Source organism: Stigmatopora nigra, chromosome 8 (assembly GCF_051989575.1).
Source record: "Stigmatopora nigra isolate UIUO_SnigA chromosome 8, RoL_Snig_1.1, whole genome shotgun sequence".
Classification (NCBI taxonomy): Eukaryota; Metazoa; Chordata; class Actinopteri; order Syngnathiformes; family Syngnathidae; genus Stigmatopora; species Stigmatopora nigra.
The window spans coordinates 5,446,837-5,473,640 of NC_135515.1; the positions used below are offsets into that span (position 1 = coordinate 5,446,837).

The 26,804-nt window shown below is 38.3% G+C and overlaps 3 protein-coding genes across 6 annotated transcripts in view; 1 reads left to right on the forward strand and 2 right to left on the reverse strand.

Moving 5' to 3' along the window:
- The window catches only part of dscamb (Down syndrome cell adhesion molecule b), a 73,947-nt gene extending 61,280 nt beyond the window's left edge, over positions 1-12,667 (reverse strand). For 2 of the 3 annotated variants that reach the window (XM_077722255.1, XM_077722254.1), the window contains exon 1: positions 2,873-3,664. In XM_077722255.1, the coding sequence (XP_077578381.1) occupies positions 2,873-2,915 (43 nt within the window). In that variant the 5' untranslated portion in view covers positions 2,916-3,664. Of the gene's footprint in view, positions 1-2,872; positions 3,665-12,562 lie in introns of those variants that run through there. The other variant, XM_077722256.1, reaches the window with a different exon arrangement.
- Positions 12,668-13,845: 1,178 nt separating this feature from the next.
- On the forward strand, positions 13,846-23,234 carry bace2 (beta-secretase 2). Of its 2 annotated transcripts, none has more exons than XM_077722259.1 (9): positions 13,846-13,918; positions 19,282-19,370; positions 19,532-19,748; positions 20,259-20,390; positions 20,619-20,753; positions 21,006-21,107; positions 21,311-21,460; positions 21,538-21,706; positions 22,002-23,234. In XM_077722259.1, exons 1-9 carry the CDS (start codon positions 13,883-13,885, stop codon positions 22,241-22,243), a joined length of 1,272 nt encoding a protein of 423 aa, XP_077578385.1. In that variant the 5' UTR covers positions 13,846-13,882; the 3' UTR covers positions 22,244-23,234. The 2 variants fall into 2 exon arrangements, with proteins under 2 accessions (XP_077578385.1, XP_077578384.1); XM_077722258.1 differs by lacking the exon at positions 13,846-13,918 and adding an exon at positions 14,368-14,912.
- LOC144200241 (transmembrane protease serine 2-like) lies at positions 22,415-26,084 on the reverse strand. The gene is made up of 12 exons (XM_077722260.1): positions 25,985-26,084; positions 25,796-25,888; positions 25,606-25,722; positions 25,391-25,520; positions 25,194-25,304; positions 25,073-25,116; positions 24,726-24,888; positions 24,468-24,640; positions 24,281-24,382; positions 24,043-24,179; positions 23,637-23,789; positions 22,415-23,549 (listed from the first exon to the last, which is right to left on the reverse strand). Exons 1-12 carry the CDS (start codon positions 26,082-26,084, stop codon positions 23,532-23,534), a joined length of 1,341 nt encoding a protein of 446 aa, XP_077578386.1. The 3' UTR covers positions 22,415-23,531.
- Positions 26,085-26,804: the final 720 nt, after the last annotated feature.

A 26,804-nucleotide genomic window follows, 5' to 3' on the forward strand; every position in this document is an offset into this window, starting at 1 on the left:
TTCTCCATAACTTAGTTATATTAGTGCCATCCTATTTGGCCATTTTAACTCTTTTCCATTGTGCTAATAGGACAAAACTGGCAGTTTGACCCATCATACTACTGTATAACCTAGCTGGAGATTCCGTATTTCCCCATTTTTTTATTCTGCGGAGAAAAGGTCAGTGATAATTAAGATAAAAATGTGGTTTTGTGATCTCCTGATCGCTGTTTAACTGTTATTTGATCGAGCGAATATGTGATTGAGTCTTTAAGCATGGAATTAATCCTGTTCAGGGCTGGTATTTCACTGCTGCTCCTCTTAACGTCTTCGCAGGCAGAATGTGAATAGGCCATTTCAACTTGATACTGTTTTGCCTTGAGGCACCTCTGAGGGAAAGATTGAATGAGTTTCCATTCGGGTTTGTATATATTGATAGCTAAATCGGGTCATTAACAGGCAGGGGAAAAAAACATATGGTTTGGAGTAAAAAATTAGAGCAAATATTGCAGGGCTTGATGTTCAATTAACATTGAGCACGGGTATGTTTTATGATGCACTTTGGCCTTTTGTCTTCATGCAATTAAACTTTGGAGAAGGAGAAAACATTGTTTTATATAATCTTAGGAGTTTTTAACGTATCCTAATTCACACTGATAAAAAACCAAATATAATAAATGGATGCATATCTTAATAAATTTATAATTCCCTATAGCATCATTGGGCAATGAATGTGATTTTTTTTGTGACAGGGGGTCTTAAGTTATTAATTATATATAAATATATATAGTATACAAAATAAGTCCAACCATTTGTCTGTGTGGTGTATCATATGCAGTATATCAACTACCATTGTAATTGTAAATGAACAGGTTGATCACCTCTATTTTCCTTCATATTATTGACATACATTCTAAAATCCCTGCCTCATATATTTGGCATACAAACATTTAGTGGTTAACTGAGGTATTATAGTGATATGCTATATCATCCCATGACACAGCGCCGAAAAATTGTAAAAATAAGAAAAAGACAGGAAATAAAGAATTATTTTATCCAATCGTCGACCATGGCATAGTTTTCTACAGCCTTTATGGTGAATGTTTTTGGACAGCCATTAAGGAGGTTACCATAGAGACAGAGCAGCGAGCATTTGATAGGTCTAACTCTGAAACAACAAGAATTGTCTAGAAACCAATCATTGTGCTGCCTCCTGTCGACAAGGTCATTCATTCAGTCTGACAAGGCTTGCTCAGCCAATGAACACCTCATTTTCAAGATGAAGAAGAATAGTTTGTGAAGCAGGCCTTACAGTGAAATCTAATTTAACAGCAACCCAAACAATAAACAATAAAATCTGCCTTTCCGTCAGCGCGTAAAAATATAACAAAAAAATCTAAATCACAGCACAAATGTTTCCACTTACGCCACCCTAATTCCTATCTGTTTGCCACAGGCCGGTTTGATAATCCCTAAGACAACAATAAAAAGACTCTTCTGAAACGTCACACAGTCAAATGTTTATGATTGATAAGGATTCCTTATTGTTATTTTATGAGTTTCAACACAAGCGTAAAGGAAAGGCAATTTCAGTCCGTGTCAATATATGGCATCGGATAACAAAAGGCGCAACGCCGAGACCAAAATGCCTTCCGAAATCTTATTTTCTCGTCCCAGGCAGAAGGGAAAATCCATTATAAAGGGGCACACCATATCACATCACGGCACCTCAATGCGGCTCAAATTGTGTTCATACCTGTAAAATTCACTGTTCTCTACATTTGTGCCTCGTGCTTTGAGCTTTTCTGGAGCCTCCATTTTGATTGCGTACTGTTATGTGAAAATGTAAGCTGGTGTGTTTTCGCACTGACATTTCACCATTCTCTTTCCCTTCATCGACCCTGCCTTTCGCACACACGCAAGCAGCCATAATCCCCCTCCTCGTTGAAGGGACTCTGGCCAGCAACTGAATGCAATAAGCTATCAATTTCCTTCTATTGATTATAGAAATTAAAATGCATGACACAAGTATGCGTGCACAGCTTCTACAAAACACAAGTGAGCCCTCACCCAAATAATACAAGTCAAAGAAAACAACAAGCAATGTATTTGAAAGGAGACCGAGTTTTTTTTGTCCATTTCAATGGCGAATGCGTTTTTCGTGTGTGTTTTGAACTGGACCTGAAATTCAAATACAGTAAATGTGAGCTCTATGTTGTGACATTGTACTTAAATTTGAGATTAAAAATGAATTTTGTTTGTTATTTTCCTCCCCTTAATTGAAAAATATCATGTTGACGTTGATAAACATATTAAGGGAGGGAAGTACTGTATATATAAGCATCTTATTTCAAATGTACTATAAATGACTGTTGTTTGCTTCACTCTTATGCCTTTTTGGACTGTTAAAATTACAAATTTGAGTAAATGTACCTAAGGAAGAAGAGTGGCAAATCAAATGTTGATTATATCAAGTACGTCACCTATTACTAAGGGCCACAGTGGCGCCAGGAGAATATTTAGCATCACAGGTAAATATGAAAGAAACTCCTAGAAATGCATTCTTTGAATGAAAATAACATTCCAATCATTTCTTTCTAAAATAACTTCATTATTTCAAACTAAACACACTTGCTAGTGCAAAGTGGAGACATCTGGCCTTCTGATCAAGACGTTTTTTTTTAGGCTGGAGATGCATTTGGGTAGACGACTTGAAGGGTTTAAATACATCTTGCACCTGATTCACCCATCTTTATCATCGGTGTCAGCCTTTTGACTGGCAGACAAAAAATCCATTTCATTTTGGGTCACATCCATCCTCCGAGCTCAGTGTATATAAATCCCAAATAGATGTGCATGCATGAAAAACAAATAAAAAAAGGTTAAAACTTACCATTCAAGATGCACTGGAACAAGGTAAAAGCCAATATCCACATGCCCCGTTCCGTTCAATCCCCCACAGCTATGCTTTCTCTTCTTCCTCACACCGGTGCCTTCCTGGGCTTCTTTTCTGAGCGTCTCGGGTAATGTCAAACATTTGTCTTTTCAAAGCCAGCAGTCCCGAGTCTCATACTTTTTTTTTATGCTTTCTCCTTTGCTACTTTTCTATTTTTTTGCCCCACTTTTGGAGCACTAATGTGCCCGGTGATTGTCTCGGGGAGAGCTGCGCACACTCTCCTCTTCTCCTCGCCTTGCAGCTTCTCAAAAGGATGCTAAGGGGGGCGGAGGGGGGGGGGGGGGGGGGGGGGCTAAAACCCAGGTGTATGTGCGTGCGCGTGCACGTGCGTGTGCAAAATCAGTGTGCTGCTGAGTCAGAGGCGTGTGCACGACTTGATTGTTTGACAATCAGAATGCACAACTCCCCAAAACTCGATTGCATTCAAAAATAATAAGAATTAAGAATAAAAAAAGAAGCAATACATTAAAAAAGAAAAGAAAAGTCCGATGCTGGGATTTCCTGCAATGACCTAACACGTGATGATCTGTCATAAACTAGCGAAGAAGTACGCGAAAAAGAAGAATGTGGCATCGATGGGACCCCAAAGTCATGATCTCCTCCAGCACCACCGCTACGGTGCGTCCGTCCAGCAAGAGGCGAGCAAACATATCTTCTTCCCCACTGACGCTCTCTGTAATCGCACCATATGGGCTGTTGGGAGCATTACATTGAATCAACACCCCCACCCCTCGCACACACCTGCCCCTGCAGACGCTTTTAATTCCTCATTGCCTTAAAGGTGCAGAGGCGGATAGCGGTCGTGTCCTGAGGGCAACACGCCACTGGAGACCACCACGCTCATTTGCATTAAACGTGCAGCTTGTACAACCTTAGAGCATCAAAGTTTTTAGAGTCAAGAGAAAAGTGTCTAACAATTAAAGAGAAAATTGTCAAACAATTAAAGAGAAAATTGTCTAACAATTAAAGAGAAAAGTATCTAACAATTTGTGGATTTATGGGAAATTGAATACACATTCATTCATTCATTTTCTAAATCACTGCCAGGGGTGCTGGAGCATGCATGATTTTAGAATGTGGGATTTAACGGGTTAGGGTAAATGAATAAATAAATCTGTATGGCTGAGACAGTGTTCGGAGACAGTGTTCGGAATCATGCCAGTGATTGTGATAAGGTCCAATCTATCTTGACTAAAAAATATGCTTGCATGGTATTTTTGCCTTGGAATAAATTAAAAGTGCATGCATATTATTATATTGGGATTCCTGTTTACCAACTGGTATGGCAGCTGACTACCAACATGCAAAGTGCTATCTATTCTTGAGGCTATGTTGTTTTAGCAAAAGTAAGTCAAGCTGTCAATTATCTTGGGAAGCAGTCTCAGCTTTGCTTCTGCTTGTCTTTGCACCCATTTAGGCAGTGAAAAATGTTTGAATTTGTGGGCTTCCAGCTGTTTATGATGCCCATTTTGTCATAATATTGTAGCTTTGCCATGCCATCCAATGATAGAAAACAAGTACAATTGCACTGTGGCTATGACAAACAGTGTGCATAGCTTTTACTGGCTATCTCCTGACCTCATGTCCACAATTAATTTATCAATCTGATACAATTAAATATAAAACTCAAGCTCCAAGAAGTGATGCACACACATCCCAAGAATGTACCTAACACTTTTCATTGCTATCTATACACGAATAATGGGAATTCTGCTGTAAAAGTTGACATAACTGGGGTATATATATATTTTCAATTCATTAACTTATTAATGAACATAATGTATGCCTTAATATATTCTGTTCCAAAAATGCTCTGGGATCAACACAGCTCATAAATCTCTGCATTTTGTCTTAAAACTTTAGCAGTATCCAACTATATGATAGAAAAAGTATACAGGTACACCACAATGATGTCAATATCATGAAAAGAATGCAGCCTGATCCCAGAAACTTCCTCCACAAGGACATCCAAAGTCAAATATTCACTATAATTTGTCATTTTCTGTTTTTTTCCATGTAAAAGTAATAAATACAGTCATTCTGCAAGAAGGAAGCATAGTAACAGTCGCATAAAATTCCGGGTTAAACCAAAGCATCCCCCACCCTTTAGGCACACGCATCATGCACACATGCATGCATCACACCACCTCCCTCAAACCCCATAATCCAACCAGCACCAGCAACACCACCACCCCTCCATTTTAATGCCTGCCTTGAAGTCACGGGTGTAGTGGTAGTAGCCGCGCAAACCCGTAGGGCCTGTCCACAGAGCTGGGTTACACTAGATGTGATATTACCGGCAGGGTAGAAGTCTGCATCTCATTTTCGATTCCACATGACAGAATATACAGCGAGTCATGTTTATTTACTGCAGGATATTCATTGTCTGAAATCACTTTAAGGCTGAGGCGAGGATGCTCGGAAAGAAAAATCAACAGATGGAATATCGCGAGCAAATACACAGCATTGTCTGTGCTCATTTTGGTTCCTGCACAAAGAAACAAGGCATTTCTTTAAGGGAGATGATAGTTTGTTTTATTCATTTCCCAACTTGACTCTTGTTGTTCTGTGGAGGTTTGGTCTACTATATCGTTGCTATCTAATTCATTCTTGCATACCACTAAAATGCAAAATATTCCACAAGCATTATACATTAAGCTAAACAACTGCAATTCCCAGTGGCAATGAAAAAGAAGAAAGCCTGGTTGAATCAGGGCACTAGGTCAGGAATCCTGTTTATATTTTAGAAGGAATTAGTCTAATGTTGTTCTATCTTGGTCTTTTTAAGATGAGAAATACCACAATTGTAACCAACTGAAGGTTGACTCTCAACATGTACTAATAGATTTTAATATTCACTATTTGTGGGCAGTAGATTAGTCTTTTTACAGAGAAATGATGCCTCTATTTTGATGGATGTGTGTTGTGTGTGTACACTATATACATAGACAAACGCCACTGTACACACACACTCCATATGTTGAAAGTTGCCCAAAATAAGCTCGCTTTTACAAAATGTGTTTGACCACAAACATGGAGTAACATCAATAATGATTGGTGACCTTATAGTGACCAAATGAAAGCAGATGTTGGATTTCACTGCAAGCTGGCTATGTATATAAGTATTTGTACAGGAAGACAGGCCTTAAATGAACCAGCACAGATTTTTGTTCATTAGCTTTTAGCGATAAAATAAAGAATGGTCATTGCTCTTCACACAGGATCTTCTGTCATTACGGAAAACAGGTGCAGAGTTTATCATTTACATAAGGACAGCTGTACAACACAGCAGATGACTTGTGATGTGTAAGACAATACTTGCAATTTTCACACAAAAGACATCAGCCTTGACCTTGTCAAAAGCAGCCGGTGGTATTCAGTGCCAACTCCTATTTGAGAATATTACGGTATGTGGGGAGATGCGTAATGCAAATGCCTTAGCTTTGAAACACAATCCAAGACTAACCCCGTTATTGTATGTTCAATTAAAATACTTCAAATATCTCCAGCGGCCAACAATACACACAAGTGAGCAAAAAGAAGTATACTTTGTGTATTACAGCTTAAATATTTTGGAATCACTTTGATATGCTACTTTTTCTGAAGGAAAACGGCAATTTATTTTTATATACATTTTTATTGCAGTAAAAAAACTGCATATTTAATTCGTTCATTCATTTAAAAAATGTTTCGGTGCTTATCCTCACAGGGATCTCGGGGGTGTTGAAGCCTATCTCAGTCAACTGTGGGCAATAGGTGGGGGACACCCTGAATTGATGCCAGCCAATCATAGGGCACAAGGAACTGGGCAAGCATTCACACTCAAATTCATACCTAGGGGCATTTTAGAGTGTTCAACCAGCCTACCATGCATATTTTTTTGGGATGTGGGAGGAAACCGGAGTACCCGGAGAGAAAACAGCAAGCAGGCATGGCCGGGGAGAGAACATGCAAACTGCACACAAGAAGATTAGAAGCCACCAGGGATTGAACCCTGGATTTCTAAAACATAAACTAGAGTAAATAAAGCTAAACCATTTCATTTACTTCATTAGGTTTTTATACTACCACAGCGAGTGCCACAGAATAATCAAGTATTTATTCAGCATAATGCTCACTTACTGATTCTATTCAGGGATTGGTGAATTGTTTCCATATAAAGAGTAGATAAACGGTATCCCGCCGTCTACACTATTTAATTGTTTTTACACAAGATTGCAAGGAAAAATATCATGGAAATGGTATATTAAATATACAAGGAGTACTGCAATGTATGAAAATGCTCACAGGAAACAAGCATGAATAAAAAATGATTCAATTTCTCTCCAGCTATATTTTAAACATGAGCAGAATAGATTTTTGGGGTGGGCTTGTGCTTTCTGTGTGGGTGGGTGGGAAGGGGAAGTTCATTTTAGCCCCCCAGCATGATGCCCAAAACATGATAAGTGAATGTGACAATGACACCCTTGGGCTACTGCGCAGTCTTGGGCTTGCTGTGTGTGTGTGTGTGTGTGTGTGTGTGTGTGTGTGTGTGTGTGTGTGTGTGTGTGTGTGTGTGTCTGTGGGTGTGTGTGTGTGTGTGTTTGTGTGTGTGTTTGTGTGTGTGTGTGTGTGTGGCACATATGAAACAATTCATGAAAACAGCACACACACAAGGACAAGACTCCTTGTTTTGTAAAAATGAAACTGGCGCCACCATCAACGATGTCAAGAAAAGTCACCCACTAATGTGATTATAGTCAAACTCCAAATCAGTCATAAAATTCGGCAATTTGTAAAATTAATGTTTGCAGGTAAGTGAAAGACATAAGAAAAATAATTTAATGAAATATAAATTTGATTTGTCCCTGAGAGGGTTGTCTCTGGTACAAAAAAAATTGTATCCAGGATTGTACCTTGCTTGTCTTATAATTTGCAGCAAGGAGAACATTTATATTAAGATTAATATTTAACATTTGCTACTATTAAATAAGAACTTCACATTAGTCAGGGATACATTTTTTACATCTTTTCTTTACCCAATCGATATCAATTCAGCAATATTAACTTTTTAAAAAGCTGCTCTCATGCTAAATAAATTTAAAAAATGCATTTCAATATTTCTTTTATAGTTCATGATTGAGTAAATAACCAACTATGATACTAATTGACAGATAGAGAAATGTAAATTTGCGCTACTACAAATAAATAAATCAAACTGTACTCACATGCTTTTCTTTAAATAAAGCTGAGAGCTATGTAACAGCAGCAGTATGTAATTTCTCAATACTATTATTGGTATTTTACAGTTCTATAGTTTTATATGAGTGTTCAACGGTATTAATAATTCATTGTGTGTAAAGTGTGTAAAATGTTTCAACACACTCCACACTATCACGAGCGGTCGGTCCTCTTGCATGGCTAATGAATCGAAACAGATTGGTAACAATGCACTTTGTACTTGAGCGGTCATACTAATTCCATCGTCAGTTGAATCAAATCAAGCGTTGCCTGTCAATTATTGAAAATGCATTGCATTCTAATTCTATTACTTTGCTCAAATCTGCATGTAATCCTATTGACACAACTTTACTCAAAGATAATGGCTATTTTTATTATAGCCCATTCAAAAAAAGTCTTCCCTTCAGTTCTAGAAGGTCCATCTCCCCAACCTCAAACCTTTACAGTTCTTATGACACACCCATCTCTAGTGTGTGTATGTGCTGAACAACTGGGTAATCCCTCAGGATGAAGCTTCTTGTTTTGACAACTCCTGCAAAGCCTAGTGTCCCTTCTAACAAAACAGAAAGTAACCCGTCATCAGCAAAACGTCAGCCCTCGGCACACGCCTGGGTGACCCAAAGGAGGATCAGGTGGCCTTCGCAGTATGCAAGCCATTAGCTCAGAATAGAAACAATCTCAGCGGTGGTATAATGATACCTTTTGTTCATTTAGACAATGGCATTGATAAGAGATGAGGCACACTCATGGCTTCTGACAGAAACGTGTATAAGGTTACATGTTTCCTACACTTGATTGAGGTAGGCCTGAGTTCAGGCCAGCAAATTCCTCGTACCCTTGACTGCTTCCGGTGGCGGTAGACAAGATACTAAGGATCAATGGGCGTTTAGACACAGCCAAGCTCTATAAACTGCTTGATCACAAGAGTGAAATGCACCAACTGTGACAACAGCAGTATTCAACAACCTTAAAGAGAAAGGTGATTTTGAGGTCACTCAAAAGAGCTTCGATTTCCTGAACAATTTCAGCATATAGACAAAAAGGCACTAAAATATCCAGTAGAAAAAAGAAATGATGGAAAGAAGCCAACTTATCTTCACAATAGTTTACATGCAAATGACTCACTGCATTGAGAACCACTCCAACACCAGTTAGTCTATATTTTTGTCTCTAGCTATAAGGGTTGTTCAAACTGCCCAAAAAAATAATACCTTGTTGGTAGCAAGACTTATGACCTGTAAACTGTAACTCATTCACAAATTATGACTTATAACAAGCTCTATTTAAACAAGAAAATATTGCTTGAATTAACCTAATCTCTGAGATGAGCACAGGTACATTTCTAAGTTTATATAAAAGTCCTTTAACACACAAGTTTGATTCATTCTTCATTTAAAACTCTTGAATCTCAAATCAAAAAAGCTGCATATACTAAAGATAAAGATCATCTAAAAGTGGAACACAGTCTGGAGGATATTCAGCTAAGAAAAAGCAAACAGGCTTGAAAATATCCAATGTCTTGTCCAATATTGCATTGGACCCAACAAGGCAATGTAATCAGTTTCACGTTTATAAACCACACATTCGTACCAGCATGGCCGCCATTGTGCAGAATGGCAAAAATACGCATCTTCCGATCATCTTTCACTACCGCCCATACTCCCCTTGTTCTTGCAATCACAGTTAAGCACTCATTGGTTAACCCCAAGGCATAGTGGAGAGTATCTGTAGCCAACCTTGACGTGCTAAACTAGGACGCTGAAGGGGACAGCAATAGTAGCGAGGAGAGGAGCAATACCAAGCAGACAGAAAAATAAATACAATGAAAGACTACTCAAGAGTGTCAGAAATAGGTTTTAGGCTTGAGAGTTTATGGATCAAAGAAAGGGGGAGAGGATCTAGTGAGAAAGAGAAGTAGAATGCTTTAGGTGATTTGTACTCTGACGGCATATATGCCTGGTCTCCATCTCCTGCATCGTCTCCTTGAAAACTACAAAAATCAATACCCTCTGTGAACTGTATTCCCACATGAACTAGGTCATTAAAAATATATGGCGAGTAATCCAAACATAATTTTGCATCAATTTTATAACCGAAACACTTTCAAACCGCATTGCAACATAATAATAATCCAGATAGATCATTTTTCACCAATGTCCTTTCACCCTTTGCTCTAAGGATGACGGCAACTGCTTGTTAACAAGTACAAAAGAATAGAATAAGGATATTTGACTTCTCAGATTCTCAACTTCTTCTGACTCAGGGTCGCGGCGTTGCCTAGTAACAAAAGCACACTGCTGACCTTATCTATGTGGTCATAAAAATGTATGAAGAAGCCCATACACATTGCCTTGTCTTGAACCTCCTCCCATCAGGCTCTCCCGTTCAGCTTTTCCTCCAACAACACTACCACCCTCAAAGCCTTTATCTCCCCCCACCATAGAGCATCTTGCAAAGGGATAAGCACCCTCTACCCCTGTCATAGCAGCTGTACACTGGGTCTTATCTACCCTGGAGCGACCTCTTTTTTTTTATTATTATTATTTCTTTTTAGGAGGGAGGACCAAGACTCACACACTTGAGCCATTTTTTTGTTGTTGTTGCTAAAACACAATGTGATTGTGTGCAATGCAGGTGAACAATTTATATGCATTCAAACCAGACAACAGAAAGAGCAATTGTGAGTGGCAGTGGGGGTCGGATGGATGGAGATTGCATGCTACAAATTGGAAAGACAGGTGTAAGAAAAAAAAAGGGACTCAAGCACAAAAAAGACAGAGTATGTTGTCTTGGCGCACTTTAAATTGCTTGGGGTGCTACAGTCGTACCAGTGCAAGGTGAGTTTAAGAAGATTTTGGTCTATAGTGGTATGGTTGAATTATTATATATTATGGAGGACAAAGTGGGATGATGGACAAGTATAATTAAAGGTCAGCTTTTGTGTGAAGTTGATTGAACCTGCTTTATATCTACATGTCATTTTGTTTCTTTTTAAATTCATTTTTTGTACAAATTAATTATTAGAATATATTCAATAAATATAGTATTCAAATATAATGGTGCAAAGTAGATACTTTGTCTTATTCTTAGGAAATAAAGACAAGTTCCGAAGACTACTTTGACTTCTGAATTATTGCGCTATAAAAACAATAATAATGTAGTAGTTTATCTTTGATTTTTTTCTTAATTAACCAAGTAATACAGACATAGCTCCTACAATAGAGGAGTCTAATGAGGACAGTCACAGCTTTTCAGTCCACTACCAACGAAACATCTGCTCTGAGGCATCCGACCCATTAGGTGGATATCTGAATAAACACAGATGGCATGTGTGCTTGATTTTGTGTGTATATGTGTGTATGGGGAGGGGCCAATTACAGCAACACGGCACGCTGGTAAGGGCATGAGTAGTGCCTTGAGGCAACAAGCAGCAGGGTGGCAACAATCCCGACTCCAATGGCGGCCTGTTATGGCGCTAGCCTCAATGACTCATCTTCATGTCACTAATGCTTAACCTATGAACGAGCAAACAAGTACAGATACACTACGTAAATACCCCACCACAATTCCGTGAGCTTGCCAGCCTGCCATCGTGCTTACTTGGGCACACAGAGTAGTATGGTCATTCCCCTCAAGTACGTAATTGACCTGGTAAATGCGGAATAAATCAAAACCGACGAGAAATGTAAGAATGTGCTAACAATAAATAAGAAGTCGGTGTGTCCGATTCATTTTCTTTCCATGTCCTCCTGATTTAGGATACTTCCCGGCAGTATTGGAGGATAAATACCTTGTTAGTAAGCTTGGGCTAAGGAAGAGACAGCTCGTTATGAAGAACACGCTGTAGAGTAATAGAAAGTGAGGGAGGCAGAATATTAAAAAAAAAGCACAAAACTGCATCTTTTTAACGATTGGCATACAGGCCCCATCGACTTACTGAATATGGCTAAAAAAAATGGTGAATGAATGCTGAAGTAGAAGGAACATTATGAGGCCCCAAGCACCCTTCAGTGCTAAAGGCTCTATTGTTCTTCTAAGGATTATTTATTACCATGATTAGATTCCGTTCATCCGGCCCGCTCATGCCAATGTAATAAGTTGTCCACCTGCAGTGTCACAGCGAAATGCATATTTGTAGCAAAAAGATTCATGGAGGCAATGTCAAACACGTTTATGAAATATGACCTCATCTCTCATCAAGATGATTTTACAATAAAGTAAGTATAATGTTGTAGATCAGAATACTGTATTTGTAAGAGCAGAAAATGGTATTACCACAGCAATGATCAATGTGTCAATCAATTTCTGGTATATCATATGTCACCCTGAGATAAATTAAGGTAAGTTTAATAATGATAAGGCCTTGGGATTGAGGGCCATTATCCCAGTAAGGAAGATGGTACTCACCAATATAGGACCACTGCTTCCCCCCATCGAGATGCCTAATTTGCTGATCCACACAGGATGGTGCATCACTTGGGGTAAGAATGGAGTACAGCGCCGTGCTGTGGTAAACTGTTGAATTGCAATCATAAAGGGGTTCATTATATTGTACTTTCATTTACATATTCATTCATTCATCAAATGTCATCCTAATTCCAATTTACTTTCTAAATAACTACAATTTTTTTCCAAATTACTACAGATAATTATGAAGAACTTAAGGAGATTGTAAAGATAAAAGTGATAAATTATAATATAAAAATACTATATGGTATTTAACTCTCATTAATCTGTTGGCACAATAGTTACTATTTCTTTTCTCTTCAATTTCCAGGGTTGAGCATCCAATTTCATGGAACAAATTGGAAAAATACAAATTCACATTCACGTGCATATGAACAATTTACAGCCCCTGTTTTTGGAAAATAAAATGAATCCAGATGACCAAGCCCAGCATCAAGCACCCCTTGGGAACAGATCCAAATGCTTGTAATTTAAGGCAAACATCTGTAGAAATCATATTAGCACATAACCACAATTAAACATTAGATCATGCATTCAGTTATAAGTAACACAAATGAAGTGATGCATTGCAGGTTCCCCGTCTTTTTGATGCTTTTGGACCATGCATTCACTATAAAATCACAGTAATCCAACAGGAAGTATGCTGAAATTGTTCCATTCACAAGACCAATCCATGACAAGCACGGCAAAAGAAAAATGTCATAGTTTTTGCCTTATATTAGGGAGGTTATTGTAAATCCTGTGGTTGACTCAAGAGTGAGTGAATCGAGGGTGAACATGTGACAAGTCTAACAGAAGACTCATGAGGAATTCAGGAATTCCGACAGTGGATCTCTGTGAGGAGCAGACAGCGTAGAAAAAGGCCTGTGACATTGATCTTATTTAACTACTGGAGCTCCATTTGCTTCCTATGCATTTCTTTTAGATGGGAAGAAATAAACTATTAAAAATAAAGAGTTGGATAACCACCATGTCTAAAGAGTGAAAAAAAGTTTAATAATAGAGACTTAACTGGAGAGATCCTCATATAAAAAACTGTATATGTAAGAGTGCTGTTTATTTGTTACATAATTTAGTGAATCAAATAAAGTTCAAATTGTTATAAAGAGTTGACATACTTTAACTGTGATTGATGATTTATTTGTAATACCACAACTGAGTGGAACTATAACAAATAAAGAGATTTGCTACATTGAAGTTATTTTTGGTTTGGAGTATACTAATTTGAGTGCAAACTTTTGAAGCAGCGCACTTCCCAACATGCAATGGTGGTTCAGATTGAATCGATTCAATAAGGTAAGAAAGATCCGCAAGTTTATACGAGTTATATGAGTGATCGGCTGAAGCCAGAACCTCATCTGAAAATACTTGAAAGTAACCACCCAAAAATGACACAAAGTTGTGTAAATCGCGTTGTTTGTAGGCGTGTACAAAAGAAATGTAGCGTGAGCGCAATCACATGGTTTGGTTTACTCCCTTACCTCAAGACGAACATAAGATCATCAAGCTGACAGACATAAAATAAACGATTCCGTTATTTGAACTTCAAATTAAAACACTTTGACTACAGCGCCCACAGAAAACGATCCTTTAAAATAAAAACAAAAAATATTTGATTCATGCGTGTATTTTATCAAATCATATTACTTATGATGATTCCAACACGTTTGCAAATATCTGCAATCTATTATTTAAGCGTTTTGCTGCCACGCCCACCTTCGTTTCTACGAGCGTGTATTTTATTTCAAAAGTACCCATCGGATGTCACTTATAACTTTGGCTCATTCTCTTTCGAGTGAGGGAGCATCTTAAAAGTTTCCCTTTCTCCAAACCGCAGTATAAAACGTCAGTGTCATCCATTGTTCCAAAATACGACTTGATTAGTTTCGACTTGGATTTAAGTGATGACGTTCCAATAATGACTGATCTACCAAATTAGAAATCAAATCTTGATCCCTGGAATATTTACCTACTTGATTTGCAAGTGATCTGAAACTGCATTACCATGGGAAACTATGCTTACAGCTCTTTTTGGGTCTATGTTTATTCCGTTTGTCTCTTTGGCATAACAAGGAGTCATCTGTCCATTCCTTTGAAAATCTATCCGGGCAAGTACAACGTGTCAAAGGCGGTGAGTTTGCCTGTCACTCGTCTCATCGATGGGAAGGGACTGTCTTTGGCCTCTGACCCCAGTGGTCAAGTCAACTTTCTGGACATGGTGGGCAACTTGCAAGGGGACTCTGGCCGAGGCTACTACATGGAAATGTTCATTGGCACTCCAGGACAACAGGTAGTATAGAATCTAGACAACACCCCATCAAATTATTTTCTTAAATATTCTTAAATCTAAAGATTGCAAACAGGGGCTCTCGAGCCGCATGTGGCTCTGGCCAAAATGAAAACAAATTAAAAAAAATTACATTTAAAAAAGAATTTGAGATTGGATTTTTTTATGTTGCTTCTGACTCTCACAGTTTAAAAATGTGGCTCTTTGTGTCTAACTTGTTTAATTAAATGCATGCATGGGGAATAAATTGCTTGCTTCTCTGAAATTTTTCCTGCTGGTATTGATGGTGTCCTTCACACGTCGCATTCGTCCATTGCTGTACAAATCCCCAAGATCTTAATAGGGATTAACTTGATCTTTTTCTCTCAATTTAATGTTTAATATGGCCTTGTTATTCTAAGAGGTTTAAAGTGTTTCGCTGAAATGGGTGTATGATTTCAAATTGAGAATAAGTAGAAAGTCTTCAAAAATATAACCTAATACGAGTAGTACAAATACCAAAAAAAAAATCTATTTATTTCCCACTATAATAATATGTATTTTGCTGTCAGCTTTTTGCATAGGTGGTATAATTGGGGTACTAATGCCCAGTATAATGTGTCAGTTTGTGAAATATTTTTTTCTAGACAAATAGGAATAATGTGATCTGAACAGATTATTTTCTCAAAACACAAATCTAAACTATCTGCATTGCAAGTATCAATAGGGCACAGCTATTTCCTCTCTAACTTGTTTGACGCCTAAAGAAACCTGTTTGGTAATTCCATTAAGCACTTCACACGTACATTGAGAAAATAAGGAAATATACTTCCTGGTGTCTTTAAAAATGTAAAATGAAATACTAAACCTTGCGACAATCAAGGTGATTTATAATGACAATTTTAAGCATGCATTTGTGTATTATACTTATGTTGGGACCCTAAGTTAATGTAAGATAAGGCCATATTGATTACGGAAATAACATTAATTAAATTCTAATAAAATTCTATTATACTATCAAGTGTTTCAGGAAATGTGCACTAAACTAAACATGCACAAAAAAGAAACAAGCGTTGTCACAGGAGATGAAAATTGAAATTATTGATAAGCAAAGAACTGAAGCAGAAACTAAAGGTCACCTCCAAGGTCAAAGTATATCAATCAGATCACCCCTATGTGTTGGTGTTTAAGATAAAGTGGACTTCATGCGAGATGATCCAGTAAAAAAACCCATCAAAAAGTTTGTTTAATGTTTATTTTACTTACATTAGTTCTGTGGTCACTGTTTTTTTTAAATCACGCTAGCAGAGGGATACCACAAACTTGCATATGTTCAGTTATATTCTACCTCATAGTTTTTGTGCCTGTTACTTTAGAAGCTTTGTTTGCTTGGGAAACAAAAAAAAAACGCCTTTGGAAATCTACAGCCACTGTGTAATTCCCTTTAATATCTTCCCCTCTATTAATCAGATCACTTTGTAATCACTAAAAATGAAGTTTAGACCTGAGTGCAAAAAAATCTGATTTGATATTAATAATCAAGAAAGCGGATGTTTATAAAGCGTTGTGGTTTCCTCATTTTGCCACATTGATCTGTACATCTTTGTATGCCGGTAACATGTGATGCCTCGAGAGGATGCCTGTGTTGTTGCACTCGGGGGGGCCTACAAATTCAGGGTATCGTTTGTTAAAGCAATACAGTGGAATATTGTTTTATGATTCTTTCCGGCTGAGGGGCTACTGTGGTGTCTGAGGCGTGCATGGGGCAGTTACTTTTGGCAGCCTGGAGATGTGTCGGTAAGCTCAACTCGGCTCACATGCACTCACATGATGTTGGTCTGTGAGAAGCACTGTTTCATAGCAGGCAGCTGACTGGGATTACGAGATTCCCAATAGCACAGGGCTGCCCCGTACTTGTGTGGAGTAGCAACTCACACTACTCTTGCTTTACTCTGCTCATTTTAATAATGATTACACAGAAATATGCTGGTGTGAACGACTTCATTTAGCCTGCTTGATATGTAAAGTGCCTAACACGATCATATTAATGTTTAAGGGCGACTAAATGGTCCCGGGCGTATTGGACTATTAAAAATACACGATGCTTTAGGGTCTTGTAGGTTTAACACTAGGCTTTATCGTTTTGTGTTTGATAGGCCACTTAAAGCATTGGTGAATTATCCCATTAGTAACTTCCCACAGTGTTCTCAACTGTCTCATTACGCAGATCAGAAGTGCTTTTGGATAGGCCAAGCTCTTCAGACTAAAATGTCATAGTGTGTTTTTTTTGTTTTTTTGTTCCCATTTGCTAGAATGTAATTCACATACAACTATTTAAAGCCACAGACAATACCTAGTATAAATATAAAATATACAAAATGTCGGCTTGATGATATATTGCACAATAAGTTTTGTAATATAATCCTACCAAGAATAAGTGTATTGTTTTTGAAAATGTGCCTCTATTATTGTTAGCTACAAAAGTGTCTATATTAAGAAAGCCTCTTTTGTTTTTAAGAATGTGGCATTAATATATTGTTGCAATAATTACAGAAATGTTCTCGTAGTCTTTGAGGAAGACATTTTTGACAGATTTACTGTACAAGACCAAATATTTTGTCTTCTGATTGGTAGTGTATAATTAATTTTGGGATTTATAGAAAGAAATAGGCTCTGTGATATCAAACACATAAGCATACAACTTGATTTAACTACATTGTTATATTTGACATGTGCTTTTTAATCCTCTTTCAGCTTGACAATTTCAATTTTTCCTTTAATTTGACTGTTTTGTAAGATAATTTGCCACAACAGAAACAATCTCTACACTCTAATAACCCTCATGATGATTTGGCATCTAACAATCCCTACAAATCTACAATATTGGATGACATTTTTGGCCTTACTAACAAGAAATGATGATACGATTACATTGCTGCAGGGTTAAATGAGCCAATGTCTAAATGAGCTACTAATTGCCGCATCTGTTAGTATGTGGCAAATACGTGGGGCGATGTGTCGGCTGGAGAGCTTTGCATCTGATAATTGGTACAAACAGGTGGCAGATGCACAATGTCAACACAGAGGCGCCACCAATTAAGCAATGAGACTTGAATTGCATGTGACTTCATGCCACTTAAGCTTCACAGTGGGAATATCTGCCTGAGGTGAAGTAGTCAAGCTGAGGGAGGAAAGAGTGACTCCAAATTAGAGGCGTTACAAAATGCCCAAGTCAGTCTTTCTCTTCCCTTTGCGTCAAGATTAATTTCTTTCAACGAATAGCTAAACCTGTTGGTATTTTACATGGCACGGTCACAGCGTGTGGATAAGCGCCAGTGTAGTTAGGAGAAGGTGCACTTTGTTGATAACAACCTATGTCAAGGAAGTTTGGTTTTAAGTCTCAAGATATCATGCAAAAAAAGGGATAGAGTAAGGGAGTGGATTGCTCAAAACAGAATTTTATGTACCGTATTTTCATAACTATAAGGCGCACTGGATTATAAGGCGCACCCTCAACGAATGACATTTTTTTTTTCCATATATAAAGCACACTGGATTATAAGGCGACCTGTCTATTAGTGCCTTATAGTCGTGAAGATATGGTATATATATTTTTTGCCCATGGGCATGATAACTTTTCTTGTTTGTTAAATGATTCAGCTTTAATCCTGAATAGATGTTGAAGAATGTTTAATCTGGGGCTAGTCCCAATAGAGTGTTTTTGTTTTACTGGTGGACGACAACACACAGCCTCGTGGATGGGGACTTTTTGTGTGTGTTTTTTAGACATTAAGAATTTCATTGAGAGAAATTGCCTTTGAATTGTCTTTTTTTTCTTTGTTTAATGTGTAAGTAATGATGCCGCAATTGTATTAACTTGCTTCCTGACATGGGATAATTCCACATGTTAATGTGGCCTCTATTTAGTGATGAAAGTTAAAGACGTCAGTGGAAAATGACTTCCTGCTTATTAATTTAATGCCTGGAAGCCCACATTATTTCCACTCCAGTTCATGTCAGCCTGCAAGCAGTGTACATGACTCATTTCAGCAGGTTCTGGATAGGTTGTGATCTCCCCTTTGTGCCTATATACTGTAATGTTATGGTTGACTCAAGGATAACATTGTGGGGATAAAGAGCCAAAGGGATTTCTGTTCTGTTAAATTTACGTTAACACTTGATGCGGCCGTATTATCATGCCCACTCCTTGCCAGCTATGTCGTGGTATATGCGACAATTGCTAAAAAATCCTAGTTCTCGAATGAGTTATGATGTTATTATTGGGTTTTTTTTATAATATAAAATGGGCTCACAGTTTTTTCGAGCAAATTGAGGTAGGGTTGCTTCCAAAAGCCAATGTTTGTTAAAGCAGCTCCTTCTTTGTGTCTTTCAGCTCAACATCCTGGTGGATACCGGAAGCAGTAACTTTGCAGTGGCTGCAGCTTCACACCCATTTATTACACGCTACTTTAACACTGCACTGTGAGTAACTAAAACGTGTTTGAAAATGACGCTCTACTACGTACACCTAGGCAAACAGTCATGTTAAAACCCCCGAGATGACTTTTCAAAGCTTAAAACCGTTGTTCCAATACATTACTCAATGTGACTTAATGTTTGATGTTGCCACTATTTGTGTGCAGCTCCAGTTCATACAAGTCAGATGGCCAAGCTGTAGCTGTCAGGTACACCCAGGGTAACTGGATGGGTGAACTCGGTGCTGACCTAATCTCCATCCCCAACGGCCCAAATGGTACTATCAGCGTCAACATAGCTACCATATTGTCCTCTGAAGGATTCTTCTTACCTGGGATAAACTGGCAGGGGATCCTTGGACTGGCCTATCCAATGTTGGCTCGGGTAAGTAAGATGAGCTGCAGTGCTTCTAAATTGTCAGAAATTAAACAAAACAAAGGGATATATAATTAGAATTGTACATTAGAGTTCTAGCACCATAAAATACCCAAACAGCCATTTTCATTGTCCTTGTAAATAAATAAATAGCACTGGGAGAGTCACAAAAGACCTTTTAAAATCTGAAGTGATTATCACACTAAATGTGGGACTAATTGCTTCAGTTTCATTGATATTGCTATATTTTGTAGCTTCCAAACGGTAAATGTTTTTACAATTAAATTGCCTTCCAGTTCTAATGTAATGGGTTCCTGATTAAGTTGTCATTGCATGTCATTGCTTGTGTTGACCTCTGATAGGAAAGGGAGCAAATACAATTGTTGTTTCAATAAGCGGTTAAAATCTTCAGGAAATTTCCTAGTCCTACAAGCAAAATGAACAAAAAAACTAAAATTACCTTGAGCAGAATAATAACAGGCTTGTTTTTTTTTTCTTCTTCTTTTTTAAAACAATCAGCCAGATTCATCTGTGGAGCCCTTCTTTGACTCTGTGGTGAAACAACTTGGTATTCCTGATGTATTTTCCCTCCAGATGTGCGGGACTGGAATGTTGACTAACAACATAGCTGACCCTCCGGGTGGGAGTCTTGTGAGTAGTCAGCTGGGGCTGAAAATAGAGGAATTTAATTGAGAAAAAACAGGGAACTTAAAAGAAATGTATTGCTAAGATTTTTTTCTTTTTTTTTTTTTACCACTATTCATCATTACATATGTATTTATTTTAAGCATTTAACCAAGCAAAATGTGGAAATCATGTGGAGGAAATGGATGTGTGATCATGACTGAGTCACTTATCTGGTGTTTGTTTGCGTTTTAGATCATGGGTGGAGCAGAACCAGCTCTCTACAGGGGCTCAATCTGGTACACCCCTATTGTTGAGCAATGGTACTACCAAGTAGAAGTTTTAAAGCTGGAAGTTGGCGACCAGAACCTGGACCTGGACTGTAGAGAGGTGATTGTTAGATTGTGTTAAACCTCAGCATGCCTACACAATAACCCAAATTATTTTCACAATTTTACCACCGATAAATATGGTCAATGTATTAAAAATTCATTGGCCATATAATCAAATGCTTCTTTTGTACCACAATCATTAAGTCATAATTTATCAATGGAAATAATCAAAGGTATGAAGCCACTTGCATTTGCAGGATATTTTCCATTGGAGTTCTCTTAACTGAAAAGCCTCATATTTGCTTTTCAGTATAACATGGATAAAGCTATAGTTGACAGCGGCACGACGCTTCTGCGACTTCCCGTCAACGTCTTCACCGCGGTGGTGGACGCCATTACACGCAGCTCTATGGTACGTCAGCGTCGCTCAACAGGCAACTGAAAAGAAACACTGTTTAGGGATGCTGTTTCTTTGGCAGAATTCAGAATTTACATATAAGAAACAAACTGTTGGTTATAGTTATAAACAAAGCTCCTACCAACATATCAATGCCAGGTCATTTTTAGAGATTAAACTCCTCAACAGTTGACTTTTCAAATGTCTTTTTTTTTTAGATCCAGGAGTTTTCATCAGGGTTCTGGGATGGCACCAAGCTTGCATGCTGGATGAAGGGCGATACACCCTGGAGATTTTTTCCCAAACTTTCAATTTATCTAAGAGATACCAACACCAGCGAATCCTTCCGCATCACTATCCTCCCTCAGGTACAAAAAAATTCAAGCACACATTCCTCAGAACCTTCTTCTACAAAGTATCAACACACCTTTTTTTTGTATTGAAGCTGTACATCCAGCCAATCGCCGATGTGGATGGCACGCTGGACTGCTACCGCTTTGGTGTCTCTTCCTCTGCTAATGGCCTTGTTATTGGTGCCACTGTTATGGAGGGTTTCTATGTGCTGTTTGATCGTGCTCAGCGCAGGTTGGGATTTGCTCTCAGCAGTTGTGCGGGTAAGTCTACTGCAACAGATAGTGTACCAGTTTCTAACTTCATACTACCTTTGTTTCACCTTGAAATTACCACTTCACAAAATACCCAATTCCTAAAAGTCAAAAATCAATAAGCATTAGCTTTCTAAGTCAATGTTATAACTACTATTTTGTTCCACATCAAGATAATTTTCTGTTTTTTTAAGAACACTGGATATCCTAAAAGTAGCTCCTCACTACTTGCTTAAAAATAACCAACATAACATGAATGATGATATTTTGAGGGGGTTTACTTTGTTGGGACGTTTCTACACAGTAAGCGGGGGAGTGGCTCTATCCGAAATCAGCGGACCCTTCTCAGCGTCAGATGTGGCGTCAGACTGCTCTGGGAGAGCCCTGCAAGACCCTCTTCTTTGGGTCATTTCCTACGCCCTCATGGCCGTGTGCGCCATCATCCTCATCATCCTGCTGTTGCTGCTGGTCCTGCCGTGTCGACGGCGAGGCCATTCTGGCGAAATTACGGACCAGTCGTCTCTAGTGCGGCACCGCATCAAGTGACTGAGAGGGAAGGCGCAGGCAACGGGCGCCAATGGGGTGGGGGCCAACCAACAAGGCGCCGCCACTGAGGTGGAAAAAGGAGTGGGACTGCACAAGAGGGTTGACGTGGAGGCATCCACCACCTCTAATTCTGCTTATAAACTCTCAAAAGACACTGTCAATGGTGCAAAGTGAAGTAGTGGGTTTTTATTTGACCTACAGAGATGTGTAGTGGATCAACCAATTGTTGGTTATCTTGAACAAAACATTTGCAAAATTACTCATCAAATGTTTGATATAACTGAGAACTACTGACACTTCTCTGATGATTAATGAAAGTGAAATGTCATGTTTACATTGCTTGTAATGCCTTCAGAAAAGTATGCACTTTGATACACTAATATACCGAAATGTAGTCAACTATGCACGTACAGTATATGCTTGTTTACACAGACCCAAAGTCTCCAATTGAGAGGTTATTATCGTGTTGTCAAGGCAGGATGTTTCTGGACTGTCCCAAAACTTTTGCTACTGACTCACCAAGTGGATTGTCCAGTCCGTACACTATGAACTCAGTCCAGCACTTGACATTTTCTTCAGTTTTTACAAAAAAAGTGCCTCTACGTTGTCGCCTGAAATGTTCCAGAAAGTGAATTTATCTTCCTGTTTATATACTACTACAACTAATTATTGTTCATACTTGTAAAAGCCTGGATTGGTGAATATATGGTCAATGCTGTGCTGGTTAAATAATATTTTTTTTTCAATTTTTCCACTGCAAATTGAAATCTATTTGAATGTAAGATTAGACGTTGAAAAGTTAAACCTTTTATTTAACCCTTAAATATGGCTTCAAATTCTTTGAAAGGCTAAATGTGTTTTTAATGCCATCTTGCAGAAAGGATGGCTATGGCAAGCAATTGACTGAAGGAAAAAAAGAATCAAGTAATATGGATTTTTTTGGTACCAAGATTGTCAATGCTGCAAATAAAGAAATGATGACCACATTAAATTATAATGTAGTTGAGCGTTCACTGTTTGGGAATAAATGACCATAGTTGTTCACAATAAAACTGATTAAATAGTCCGCCTGCTAAATCATAATCTGAATATTTAAGTAATGTTTTTTTTATGCCGGGGATCTGGCTGGGTGATCAAACTTTTTCATATGAAATGTCACCTCATATAACGAGAGTGTGATAAAACAAAAAAGTTGATTATGTAAATATCTCATATATTTCTTTGACAATGATGCAAAAACATTTAAACCAAGAGGAAGCAGCATCTGGTTTGCTAAATGCTCATGGCTTCAGTCATCTTGATGTTTCTGCAAATGCAAAGTCAGCTATTGTCAAAACGCTCAGAAATATATGATCAGTGTTTTGCATCAGTATAAAGCAGTTGTGTACTATACCTTCATTTGATGGTATATCCAGCTCAAGAAAACGGTGACATTGCTATAAACACCTGGCTTGTTCAAGTCAGTGCAACTTTCTGGCCAAATATTGTCAGCAACAAGCCACCATAAGCCATCCTTTTCCACCACTAAAGGGCCACCACTGTCAGTCTGCAAAAACAACAAAATGAAAAATAGAAATCCTTAATTCCTAAAAGGTTTTATAGGCTCAAGTCATGTCAAGTTACCACCCAAGTTCTTATTGTGCACACTAATTTTTAAGATCTACTACGTCATTCGCAAACAGGCTGAATTCATTTGGTTATTTGCAATCATGTAAGTTTATTGAATTAAGGCAGCACTTTATATGTATTTGCATTTTGAGAATCAGTTTTAGGCAAATTGTTAGAATAGCAGTGGTTACCTTGCATGCCTCCGATCTTATCTGCACTCCTTGGCTGCACAACATATCCGTTGATATTCGCCCACTGTAAACTGATGAACTGTTGCATTCAAGAGCATTGATGAGAGAAACCTGTGCCTCAACCAGGTATGGAGAATCTAAAGCACAGCAGATAGGTTAACCTTGAAAAGAATGTTAAAATTGCTATCTTCACCTCTTTGCCCAAACAACAAAATTAAAAAAAAAAGTAAAATCTCACCTCCATTGGCTAAAACACCATACCCTGTAGACCAGCCACTGAGTGGTAGCGAGATGTTAAGACCAACATTCGGGAGGCACACTGGACGGACATTACCGGAGGCTACCAAGGCAATTCCATATATATAAGAAAAATATATATCATTTTGACAGGCTTCAGCTTTAATTAGCTTTGTTCGTTGACTTACCTGTGAAGTGGAGAGGTTTGCTGAGTTTCATTAGAGCAATGTCATTTTTGTGAGTGGTTCTATCAAAGCCCTCGTGGGTGACTACTCGCCTCACAGAGTAAACAGGATTAAAGAGAGTGCCCAAGGGATCCACAATGCCAGCATATACTGACCAATCTTCAGGATTGGATGTCCTGCCGAGTAGATATAACACAGGTGCTGATTTAAGGATACGCTAGACCAAGATTTATAAAAATAGTCCGGCCTTCGTGGACTTACAACCCTGAACAGTGGGCGGCTGTGATAATCCAGTATGGGGAAAGAAGAGCACCCCCACACCGGTGAGAACCAGCAAGATGCAGGCTCACTTGCCATGGCCATCTTCTCATAGCAACCTGGTAGGCTGGAGAGGGTCTGCTGGAGTTGACTTCTGCTGTACAATCTGAGGAGATAAAAATGAGTAATATGTTCAATAGGGAAGATTTCAACAAATCTTGGACATTCAAACTCTTTTAATAAGGCCAAAATATGGCATAAAAATACTTTCAGTTATACAAATTGTTCACAGTGTATATATTTATTTTATAAACAGGTAACCACAATATCAAAAGTGTTATAATTTATACCTGTACACAGCAGTGTCACCACAGTGTTGTTGGGGCAGTAATTGCTGCAGGAGGTAAACAGAATGAGAGTTGACATGTAATTAGTGTTTATTTTTTAAAGTCCAAGCTTCCTTCTACTAACCTGAGAACAAGCTGTTGCACTATTGGGACGTTGGGTTTTGGATTAGGTTTCACCATTAAAAATCCATCATCAGAAACGCCTTCGTGCAGGCCTGATATAATACCTGCACTGCTGTCAATGTGCATAACAGAAAATACAACGTGATGTAAACACATCTTGGCAGCCTTAAGCCCGAAACACGCTTTGTAGGACCATACCTGCTGTATCCAATTTCCTGGCAGCTGGCTTGGCCCATTTGGGCTGTCCAGCCATGAGAACAAACTGTCCTCCACTGCTTGGTTTGAGTTGAGAAAATCTGAAGTAAGAAACTGGAACCATGAAGCCGTACTGACCACAGAAAGGGAACAAAAATGTTTAAGAGAATGGTCTTATTATCTATACATATATATACATTTCTTGATTTTTTTATTACCACAATGAGCTTCATCCTGCCCTGCTGGGCAATCCAGCACCCCATCACACCACTGGGACTCCCACACACAACCTGTATTACCGCCGCATGGTAATCCGTGCATACATGTGGAGGAATCTGCAGAAAAAGAGAGCATTTTGAGTTAGGAATGTTGTGTTTTTTGTCCAGATGAATATGCAAGGATACTTACAGTAATAGGCCAGGAGAATGCCAACTGGCAGCATAAGGAAAAGTGCGCAGATCAAAGCAAACACGATGCACTCGGCACACCTTTGTTTGAAATCTCTCACAAAGCAAACAGTTTGATTATTAAAACAATATGATTTTTTTTACATTGTTTTTACATTTGAAATACAATTGTGTTTCGGGTCTTTAGTACCTTTTGGTTGTGGAGCTACGAGAGTGATTTCAGGCTTGGAATTGGGGGAAAATTTGTGAATATACTGAGGCCTCACTTCTGACCGGCTGGGAGATCGCATCTTGTCAATGGCCGGCCACTGAATAAAAGAAAATAAAAGTTAACATGACATTTCCTGATGATGGTGTATGATCTAACCATTAATTTTCTAACTCAAAGCCTCAGATGATTTATAAAGGCACCTTTCACCCTCAATCACATATGTAATTTTGAATTATGAATTAATGTACGAGTGTTTTCAGTAGTTGGCATATGGAAACAAAACCAAGTGAAGCATAAAACTGAATTCCCAGGTACAAAACATGCTTTTGGATTCTATGTTGAAATGAGTTCTCTGAATATTCAAATGTGAAAACTAATGGAATTATTAAGGTGTCACACAAAATTGACTTCTAAGCAGTCAAGTCAATTTCAATATACAAAGAACAAAACAAACTTACCGGATTGGTGCTCATTTCTTTTTTTCTTAAGAAAATGTCCACTTGCAAATATTTTTTTCTGCCAGGGTTGACTTAAATGTCCAGCATTCACATCTGTCCACCACTAATTATAACTCCTTTTTTAATCCGTTAGCTGCTCCTTCAAAAAAAAAAGGTCCCTCTCACTGTGTCACCACAAGTGATCTAATGAGTGATGTCGAGGTAATGTGGACACACCTCTGACATCTTCTGAAGTTTTCCACCTGAGCCCACAACAAGCACAGTCAGCTTTGTTCACTAAACACTCCGTCAATGCCATGATGGAGTACACAAACACTCAAATGACTTTTCTTTTTCCAAAT

Bases quoted from the DNA above. Each gene is read 5' to 3' on its own strand.
- bace2 (XM_077722258.1), top strand. From the start codon at position 14,628: ATGGGAAACTATGCTTACAGCTCTTTTTGGGTCTATGTTTATTCCGTT. The intron at 20,754-21,005 runs GTGATTGTTAGA...TTTGCTTTTCAG, and splicing joins TGGACCTGGACTGTAGAGAG to TATAACATGGATAAAGCTAT. The intron at 21,461-21,537 runs GTACAAAAAAAT...TTTGTATTGAAG, and splicing joins GCATCACTATCCTCCCTCAG to CTGTACATCCAGCCAATCGC.
- LOC144200241 (XM_077722260.1), bottom strand. From the start codon at position 26,084: ATGCGATCTCCCAGCCGGTCAGAAGTGAGGCCTCAGTATATTCACAAA. The intron at 25,723-25,795 runs GTAAGTATCCTT...CTTTTTCTGCAG, and splicing joins CATTCTCCTGGCCTATTACT to ATTCCTCCACATGTATGCAC. The intron at 23,790-24,042 runs GTAACCACTGCT...TTGTTTTTGCAG, and splicing joins TAAGATCGGAGGCATGCAAG to ACTGACAGTGGTGGCCCTTT.